The 11,041-nt window shown below is 35.2% G+C and overlaps 1 protein-coding gene and 1 long non-coding RNA gene across 2 annotated transcripts; one reads left to right on the top strand and one right to left on the bottom strand.

Moving 5' to 3' along the window:
• Positions 1-1,169: 1,169 nt before the first annotated feature.
• On the bottom strand, positions 1,170-5,210 carry LOC135147664 (uncharacterized). Its single transcript, XR_010285380.1, has 6 exons — positions 4,407-5,210; positions 3,052-4,166; positions 2,663-2,770; positions 2,152-2,227; positions 1,934-2,004; positions 1,170-1,559 (listed from the first exon to the last, which is right to left on the bottom strand). It is a non-coding gene; the product is annotated as an uncharacterized LOC135147664 (long non-coding RNA).
• Positions 5,211-6,430: 1,220 nt separating this feature from the next.
• Positions 6,431-7,301, top strand: LOC108195240 (abscisic acid receptor PYL1). Its single transcript, XM_017362194.2, has one exon. The coding sequence runs from the start codon at positions 6,585-6,587 to the stop codon at positions 7,173-7,175; it is 591 nt and encodes a 196-aa protein (XP_017217683.1). The 5' UTR covers positions 6,431-6,584; the 3' UTR covers positions 7,176-7,301.
• Positions 7,302-11,041: the final 3,740 nt, after the last annotated feature.

Here is an 11,041-nt window from a genome sequence, read left to right as displayed (position 1 = left end):
AAGCAAAACACTCAAAAATACAACAAATTAAGCACTCACATGTCAGTAGCTTGAGATGCAACATTATCAGCATGAGCATCTATATGATTAAGCCTAATAGAAGTCTTATCACTGGGGGAGTGTTGCCAATCGCCTCACTCCCGGTTGTAGGAGAGCCAACACTGCCGCTAGTCGACACCGATTAGCCGTAGCCATTGGTGCCCCATGACTTGCTTGCGCGATCAAAAACTTCCAAAAATAAAATCGGTAAGAGCACCGTTGGGATTTTCTTGATTAGTGTAATTTTTGTAAGAGCAGAAAATAGCGAAATCGCAACTTTAGGGTCAGAATTCTTCAAATCCCAAGAAGGTCCGGGTGCCACTGCCATTGTTAGTTTTGGAGTGAACTGGAGCTTAAAACTTTATAGTTCCGATTTTATGAATTCCCAACCGAAGTAATAAAGCTTAGTAATTAAGTTGTGGACCTTTCAATTTCAACGGAGAAGTTTAATTTCATAATTTCAGAGCACTGATAAAAAAGATAGTGAAATTCTAGAAATCGAGGAAAAATAGAAGCAGAGCTCTGGAAGCCGCCACGTCAGCCTATGAAGACCCTCCTTTATATAAATATAAAGATTATGATAAAAAAATTTGATAATATTTAGTAAGAATTTTAAATTATATTCTAAATTCCAATGACACAATTGAGATTTTTTAAAATTCATTAAATCAAAACACTATATATTTCTCTATTTCTTTTGCAATACATGTAAGCCGGTGTCATTTTTATCTCAGTTGTAGACCATTTCTAGCATTCATATTTGGAAAACTTCTAAAATGTCATCCTTTATCGTATCACTAGTGAAATAAACGCGCTCCGCGCGAGTGAAAAAAATTAGAATATAAAATATTTTAAAAGATCTTCATGATCTATAATTTATGGATCTTTTGTTTTGTATTTCTTGTTGAAATATAAAATATAAAATAATATAGCTTCTTCTGAAACTCTAACCTTATGTGTACTGCAGTCTCATTCAGTCTCATTCTTACAGATGGAGAGTTTTAAGAGATGTCACGTGATCACTAATAATACAACTTTGATTGATAATTAATAATTTTAATTAAATATAAAAATATGTAAAAAACATCATCGAACATATATCCATCAAATTCATTCCAACTTGATAATTTATTCTAAGAAAAGTTCTCATCCGACTTGAAGGAAAGAATATAATTGTGTGTTTTCAAATGAAATAATAACAGAAAAGTAAATATATTAGATTTCATTTGTATTTTCATGATTTTTACAATGAGTTAAACTTGATGAATAACAAAATTTCTAACACTGATATACTGGGGTGAGGTTTCTTTCTGAAGCAGACCCAGTTCATTTGTGTTGCAGCAGGAGGGGGTCTCATGATGAAACAGCAGATCAGGAGCCCTCACTTTCTTCATCAGAAGGCCAGGATCCATCTCACTCTCGGATCAGTCAACAGAAACAGGATGATTTGTCACTAAACTTATCCTGTACTTTTACTTTATCCTTTAGCACTACTATTACCTTCAGCCAGGGTTGTAGTCCTGTCGAAGGTGAAAGGGGCATGTGTGTGTTCAATTAGGAAGAAGAATAAAATATTTTCAAATGAATGAAATAGTTTCAAATGCATGACCGTGTAAATTACATGATTCATAAGAGAATATTGATGCTCTGCTGAAATAAAAATGTAAATGCAAAGTTTGCAGAAGCCATAAGCAGTTTTTTATCTAACAAAAGAAAGAATGTCCAAAACACCTCAAACAAAAAACCTCTTGTTTACATTAAGATTATTTCAGAAGAGATATGACTAATACTAATTACAGAAATAAGTGTAATTCTTTTAAGCAAAACCCCCACGAGGCCACAACATTGGCGACAAAACCTCCCAGGCTCCCACTGACTCCTTAAAAAATCATACCGCCACGTAGAACTCGACGGGGGAGGCCACACTTACAGTATCATCACAATTCACGAGCGGGGATGATCCTTCTTTATATCACATATATACATGACAGGGCACAGTATTTCAATATTTATAGATGTCTAGGCAGAAACGTGTAAAACATAAGTAAACCTCCGAAAGGTTTATTCCACTATTTTTGATGGATGCATATGAAGTTATAAACAAATATACACCGCAGGGCAAGAGTTCCAGGATGGTATCTGTGGGGCATCTTCATTCTCCAGTGGTTGGTGCAGACTTCCTAGCTGCCTGTAATAACCGACACATATCATCATAGAAGTTCAATATCAAACATACAGCAAAATCACACTATACAAACAGACACCGATCTTGTTAGCCAGTTGCTTTCTTAATGCCTTTCCCAACCAAATTACTCATCAAGTCAATCACAACCAATTAGCAATTCAATGCATAAACATCTATATATACTGTCACATGGAAAGCAAGAAGTGAAGTGAAGAGGAAAATAAAAAGTCTGTAACTGTAATTCATAACAATTAATAAGCTGAAAAGATAAAGAATTAATTAGTTTTAATCAAAATAAAAATACCAAAGCACAAAGATGCTAGAAAAATAGAAAACATAGATGGAGGCCCTTGAGAGATGCCACGTCATCCTCATATGCTTACAAAACAAGAAAGGGAATGAAACGATTAATCAAAAGTCGATACGATTCATTAGTACCTGAGGAAATTTAGTGACAATAGTAGCTTTGGAGAGCGACCAAGCAAGTAGCATTTGAGGTCAGTTGACAAAATTTGTTTCTTTACATCCTTGTGGCACCTTCACATACTTTAATTTATAGAATGAGGAGGAGAATTTACGAGAGAATCTGAAATAGAAGATAAAGCCTAGGAAATAACTAAACAAAATTGATCAAATTATAGCATTGTCATCCAAAAGTTTGAACTATTATCAATCAATAATAACATTCTCCAATGAATGACCAATGATTGACAAAAAGCAGTAGGCATGACAATCAGTTTTAATAAAATTATCTTCAATTGAAGAAAAGATAATAAAGTTGTAATATCTTAATTACTATAGCAAAAAAGAATCAAGCAGAACTATACCTCAATAGTCTCCAAGTTGAGAGTAAGAATCTTTGCACTACCCTAAACCTGAGACATAAGTAAATCCGCGATAATATATCTTCATCAACTTAGATCCTGGAATAGGCTTTCTTCCATCAGTGCTATCCCTTAATTTCATATTCACATACTCTAACTGAGATAGTCTAAATGTGATTGGGAATAAACCAATACAGCTAATATTAAGGACTTGCACCTTGCGAGATAGAGAGTTACTGAAGCAAGCAATCAAGAGAATTTGGTAACTCAATACAATCGAGAACCAGAGTCTGTAAAGAAGGCAAACAGATCAACTATAATCCAGGAATACTTATTCCGCCAAGGCTTAATGAAGGGAGTATCAAGCGTAGAGTTGTTAAAGCAGGCAAATCCCAACAATCCGAGAATCTAAACACCTTACAAAAATCAAGACTCATCTTAAGTTTCTTCATGGAAGTAGAAGTAAAGGTGGATAAATCCATAACAAATTCTGGAATATGCACATTTAAGTCTTGAACTTGACGCGAAATTGCATAATTTATAAACTTGTGAACCATATTCGAAGGCGGAACCAAGCAAAACGAAAGATACAATTTCAATATGCGAGAATGATGATTTTGGTGGGAAAAAAAACTTGTCAGACAACTTTATCTCAGCAGCAAAACTATCCGAGATCATCCATTAATTTTATCCAAATTTATCTAATTAGTTAATTTATTATATTAAATTAGAGTGTCAGATTGAATCTTGTTATTAATTTGAAATTACCTAATTCGCTGAGAGCTCCTAACAATCAAATCAATACACGAAAGTTAACAAAAACTATATCAAATTCCTAATCTCCTATCGGCCAAAAATTCAACCTATCACAAAGCACTTCAATCAATTTGATCATATTAAACAAAACCCTCAAGTATCAAGATCAAGAAAGCTAATTTTCACACAACCCAAATCAAATTACAAAGCAAACACAAAAAATAATCAAAACCCTAAAAATAATAAACAAAATTGACCAAAACAATCAGTAAAAAAGAATAAGGGTTTGACCTTGGAAAAATTGGCACCGACAGGATCGGAGGAATGGATGTGAGTGGACGCCAAACAACCAACCATTTTAGCTAAAGAACCATAATCACATGACAATATAATCAGATTTCATTTTTGAGCAGAGACTTAACAATTTTTCTAATAGGCAACTTGAACTATAGAGCCCAAAATATAACATTGTTATGACATAGACCAGTTCACTATGCACCCATTGATCAGTACAAGCACTCTTGGTTAAACATCAACTATACATCAAACAGCATGCGCAGAAGATTACTATCGCAACAACATAGAATGACAAAGGCACAAACCTTTCATGTTAGATTGGCGGAGTCCCCTGCAATTCTTATCCCCTCTGACTGCTTGTTGACCCCTTTTTTTTCACTGTCTCATCACAACAAAACTAAGAATATAGTAAAACACTTAATACACACAGTTAGCAGAATTCATGCTCAAACGGTAGTAATTAGTCCAAACACAAAAACAAACACAAAAAAAAAATCACTTTTCTAAATTCAATAATTACCATCCAATGATCAGAAAATTGCTCCAAAATCAAAATATATAATCAAATCACCATAGAATCCGGTCTCAATTGTAAAAGCAAATCAATCACACTCGATTCCCTGCAATAAAATCCTCAAAAAACACAGCAAATTAAGCACTCACATATAAGTAGCTTGAGATGCAACATCACCAGCATGAGCATCTACATGATCAAGTGTAATAGAAGTCTTATCACTGGGGGAGTGTTGCCAATCGCCTCACTCCCGGTTGTAGGAGAGCCCACGCTGCCGCTAGTCGACACCGATTGGCCGGAGACATTGGTGCCCCATGACTTGCTCCTTTATTGCTCCGACTGATCATCAATTACAGTTGAAGATGTCAAAAAATCCAAAAAAAAAAAATTTGGGTTGCCCAGGATTTTATAAAAGATTTGAAATGCGGGAGGGTTGAAGTAGGGTGAGAGTGGTGATCTGATGAGCAACTTGATGGATGTCATTGGCAAGAGTTTTGTTGATTGCCGGCTTCGAAATGTGAACTTTGCATTTAAATTATCAGTTTAGCTCTTTACAGATGCCTAGTTGAAGGAGTAACCGTCGAGATTTCTAAAATTTTCAAAGAATTTATAAAAAAAATAGTGAAATTCTAGAAATTGAGAAAGAATAGAACACGGCATATGGGAGACGCCACGTAAGCATGTGAAGAACCTCCTTTATATAAATATAAGATTTAGAAATCGTTTGATTCATAGTTATATGAACCCGTTCGGGATCTTATATCTATATATTATGTTAGGATTAACAAAAATATTGTGTGCAACGGAGACCACATTTCCTCTTAAAGATAAATTATTCCCTCCACGTCTGAGACCTCTTAGGTTATTTTTTCTCATACTTCACATTCATATTCCCGATTCTCATCAATTTTCACCAATCATCCAAACATCCTTAGGCCAACTCCAACTATAGATCCAAATCTTATTCCAACCATGTGATCCAAATATAGATCCAAATTCACTCATCCTTATAATATTCATATACTTTGATTTTAAACATTTTAAAAAATGATTAAATAATTTCATCATTAATTATAATAATACAATTAACGACTAGATAAAGATAAAATATTACAAAATAATTGAAAAAAGTTAAAATGGTACATAAAAATAAACTAAAAGCATTAAAATATTATATTAAAAATACTAATTCTCAGAATTAGTATATTTTTCCCACAAATACTTTTTTTTTTTGGCAATCCCACAAATACTTAATAAGTGTATTTCGAAATTTAAGATGCACAATATTATCTTTGATTTTTCTGTAAAAATTGATAAATTGTTGAAATTTTATGTATTTTGAAATTTTAATTTATAATTAATTCTTGTTTTAATTATATTCTAATCTTTAATCTTAATTAATCTATTTCAATAACAATAACAAAATCATCATAATAATATTTTAATGTTAAAAAAATTTGGATCAGTGAATAGTAATGATCCTAATTTGGACCATTACTATTCACTGATCCAAATTTAGATCACTTTTTAGTCCACGGCCGGAATGGTTTGGGCATTTGGGGGCAGAACTCTCCAAATTTGGATTATTGGATCACTGGGATAGCCCTTAAATTTCGGTATCTCAGAGCTCTAGTATACCACTAAAGTTGAATAGAATACTAAGAATATCATTTCGTACATCATGGTTGGCATCTATAATTGGAGTTACTATGAGATCTCCGATCAAATTGCATCCCCCATAAAAAAATTGTCAACTTTGTAATAAAGTATGTCACAACCAAGTTGCAACTAAATGATATTGATATCACATCCCCCTCACTCCTCAGACTCTGACCACAACTCCACCTTACCTACACTGTAGAATATATCCTCTCTCCCCCTCCCTCCCTCCCCGTCTCTCTCTCTTTCTAGTCTCTACCCTCCCCGCTCCCTCTCTCCCTCTCCCCTTCCCTCTCTCTCTCTCTCACTCATGGAAAAGAGTCATGGCCAAGAGACCACCACAAGCCACCACCTAACACTCCCACCCGGCCTCACCCAGGAAGATTTCCTCGAGCTAAACCCCCTGATAACCGAGTTCCACACCTACACCCTCACACCCTCCCAATGCTCCTCCCTCCTCTCCCAACGCATCCACGCGCCCCCACACGCCGTCTGGTCCATCGTCCGCAGCTTCCACAAGCCCCAACTGTACAAACACTTCATCAAAAACTGCACCGTCAAGCCCACCTTCACAATGACCGTCGGCGACACACGCGACGTCAACGTCATCTCCGGATTACCGGCTGCCACCAGTACCGAGAGGCTCGACATACTCGACGATGACCGACACGTCACGGGGTTCAGTATCATAGGAGGCGAACATAGGTTAAGGAATTACAGGTCCGTGACGACAGTGCATGGAGTGGAGCGTGAGGGGAAGATGTTGAGCGTTGTGTTGGAGTCGTACGTGGTGGATGTGCCGGAGGGGAACACGGAGGAGGATACGAGGTTGTTTGCCGATACGGTGGTGAAGTTGAATCTGCAGAAGCTTGCGGTTGTTAGTGAAGGAAAGTCTGAATAATCTCAATAACATTTCTCGCAACTAGAGAAAATGTTTAGTGCATTATGTATGAAATGTCACATGCAATGTGCATCATTTACATGCTTTGCAATTTGAAAATGTTCGCAGAGTCGGTTTTCTTTTCGATTTCGTATGGGTTTTTTTATGTGCTTTGGCTTTTGCTCATCAGTTGGGTAGTATTTTAAACTTTATTTATAATTTAGAAAATGGTAGATCTCATATATGTATATAATTGTAACTTCTCCTTCCCTCTAACGATCTGAAGTTAGTAACATTTGACGGGTGCGACATTTTTAAACAAAGGAGTCAAAGTTTGGTCATGTTTTTGAAAATTTGAAATTTTAACTAATTTTTTGAAAATTGGCGTAAATTTTGACCACCTTGTTACAAAATGACACAAATATTCGGAAAAGAGTAAAGAAGTTTTTAAAGAAGATTGATAGACATTTGTAGTAAATCTTAAAAGCCTTCACTAACCGAAAGTAGGTTTTAGGAGTCTATTGATAAAAGGTGGACGTCGTAGTTGCAAGAAGTAAATTCAGAACTGATGGTATCTGGGCGGCAACAAACTTCCAGATAGAGCTCAATTGGGAATGTGACACAGTTTTCGAGGTCAAGCAGATTACTCATTTAGATTTTGTATTACCCCTTGTGGTAATTGCAGGAGCTTTATGGAGTATATTTTAAGAAGTGTCGAATAATTGGGGATGATGAAAAGATGCCCACTTCTGGAAACTTAGCATCTAACACTGTACAGTAGTATTGTTTATTCGCAGAATCACAGCCTTACAAGACAGACCAACCCAATGCAATTATTCTACTTTTCCCATATGTCTCTCTGGCTTATTTTGTGGATCTAACGGCATCTTTGAAATCTCATAGAAATTAAGTACACGCGCGTATAGAGGTTTGAAAATTAGAGATTCGGTAAAAATTTAAAATTTTGAGTTATATTAGAAATTTGATCGCTTTTTTTATGATGTGTCGATAGACACACAATAAACACAAAATTTGAGAATTATTGCAATCGTGACCATTAAAAGTGGCAAAATAAAGTAATAAATATTCTAATATTTTGATCCCTTCAATGCAATATAAAATATATAAGTATTAATCATGGTCAAGATAAACTCTTGCCAAATAATATTTCAATGGTTCTAGTGATTTGGCTTTACTACGCTTAGACCGTAAATTATATCCCTCCATCACTCGAGCCATGTTGTGTGTTGCTAAGCTCTCAAGGATCCACAATGACACTAAGAGGCATGTCCGGTGAATTTGATGCACTATTCTGTCATGAAACTTGGGACCGAGTTTCAATGAAATCTCAAAATGTTACATCCTACGAGTGACAAGTGGCCGTTTTAAGTTAAGCGAAATCCTGATGGCTCTATCAATAAGTATAAGGTTCGGTTTGTTGCAAGAGGATTTCAATTACAGCTTGGCGTTGATTTCTCTGAGATTTTTTATTCTAGTTACAAAGCCTGTGACCATTTACATTATTTTAAGTCTTGTATTGTGCCTTTTCGACGTTTTCGTGGTAAAGATTAAGATGAGTTCATTTACAAGGTTCGTCTTCTTGCAAGAGGATTTCAACAACAGCTTAGCATTGATTTCTTTGAGATTTTCAGTCAAGTTACAAACCCTGTGACCATTTACTTCTCTATTCATTTCCTATAAAGATGGTATGATATCGTATTTTCTGGTGTACATGAATGTGCTTGCCGGAAATCAATCTCATTTTTAAATAAGTTTGTTTCTCAGCTTGTTCAAACTTTACTCTCAAAAAATGTTTGAGATCTTAATCACTTTCCTGGTGTTGATCAGCTTATCTCTAAGATCTGGTCTATTTCTGTCTCGGACAAATACATTTCAGATTTTCTGTGAAAACATAAATTGGATGGTGTCAACCCATGAGTGCTGCTACATATTTAGTATTTGATCATGGTTGTCGGAAAATTGACCCTGCACTGTATAAACAAAATTCTACCTTTGCTATTTCTCTGGTGGTCAGAGCCGGCCCTGGGACCATGTCGTTGCAGTACTTGAATGGAGATACCAAAAAGAAAAAAACTTAGGGGTACATATTTTTTATAAAGAAGGGAGAAAAATAAAAATTGAATATATAGAATTAAAAACAATATTTTTTAAGGGCACGATTTTTTTTTATGAAAAATTTATTTGTGAAAAGAATTATCTTATCCATTATCATACTTCATAGTTTACAACCGAGTATGTTAATTTTATACTTAGCTCTCTCTACAATTTCAATGGGCTGCTGAAGTTATAACTGAGCATGTTAATTTAGTATGTTAATTTTAGTTCTAAATCTTATGTAAAAACATTTATGCATCACTAGGCATCTTAATGATCTCAACATAAAATTACGATTAGCCAGGGGAGTAAAATTTGTCAGAGCTGGCCCGGGGGTGGTCAATGAGATACAGACGATGCTTCATGACTGTTATAAATCCTCATCTGAAGCTGAGTACAAAGCTGTCGCAAATGCTGCTGCTGAAGTTTTGTGGATAAAAAGTTTACTGGAGGAACTGTACGTCTTATTACAATTTCTTCGGTCCCTACAATACATTGTGATAATACCGGAGCACAGTATCTTCATCATAATCCTGTTTTCCACTCGAAAATGAAGCATATTTCATTAAATTTTCACTGTCAGGGCACAAGTTCCTGATAGCACACTTAAGTTGAGTCATGTACACAGTACACTACACTCTAAGGATCAGTGGGGTGACATTCTTATAACTTAGCTGCTTTCTAAACAGCCTTAGGTCCAAGCTTGGTGTAGCCATTACTAGCCAATGGCCCAATGACGCATCCATCTTGCGGGGCCGTAATAGCAGTTAATCGAACGCTAGCCAAGTCTATCAAGTTGGCATCTTCACAATTCTTATCATCGCAAGCTTGTCCTCAATGTATAATTATAAATGTTAGTATTTAATCTGAATTTGTTTTTTAATAAAATTTAGTCTGAGTCATTATATTATACACTTCCTATATACATATAAGATTGCAGATTAGAAATCAAGAATAAATAGGAACAGTTATCAGCTGATCAGTATACCATTAATTATCTTGTAAACTTATCTTCATACCCTATATTGTATATATAATTTTAAGTAATGCATGGCGTTGAATAAAATCCTTCAATCCCCTACTCATTCTGAATTCTGTTAACTTTATCAAAGAAGGTGATCGATCGAGAAGCCTGGTAAGAGATTTCATCTGAACATTCCTAGAAGGAGCTCTTGGCTATAACAATGTTCATCCAAAAGTGGGTACAAATTTTGTTATAAAGTGATGTAGTACCGGTGACGTAGTAGTTTGGAATGATTTGATTGGAGAGATTAATGTATCTACGGGTGGTCCATTATAAATGTTTAAATTATAACGTTTTGTTTCCAATTTGATGCATCTAGCATTTTCCATATTCAAAATGGTGGATGATCCAGAATTTAATTGTTGATTTCGTCAATATTAACAATAATAGAATCTCTTTATACACGTAAATCGCTGATCAGTTACTATGTAAGTTGTAAAAAAAGTTTTGGGATAAAATTGGGACGGTTGACATCACTCCTTTTGTAAACAAAGTTTTAGAGACAATGCAACGCCGACAACTTCTCTTGAATCTGCACGAAATCTTGCATGATGACGATACACATCATCGAGATAATGTCGTCCATCAGTTTCATGTTAATTCCGTCAAGAAATGGTGATCCGTGGCTTGTGTCAAGAAAATAATGACAACCTTGCTTCTATTATTTGATTGTTGAACGTAAAATCAAATTAAAAAGAAAGGAAACATAAGTCAACATGTGGATAGTGCAAGTTAAAGTTGATACTAA

The sequence above is a fragment of the Daucus carota genome, chromosome 7, assembly GCF_001625215.2.
Source record: "Daucus carota subsp. sativus chromosome 7, DH1 v3.0, whole genome shotgun sequence".
In the NCBI taxonomy this organism is placed as follows: domain Eukaryota; kingdom Viridiplantae; phylum Streptophyta; class Magnoliopsida; order Apiales; family Apiaceae; genus Daucus; species Daucus carota.
The sequence above is the reverse complement of the archived record's forward strand: the minus strand, read 5'-3'. Positions and strand labels throughout refer to the sequence as shown.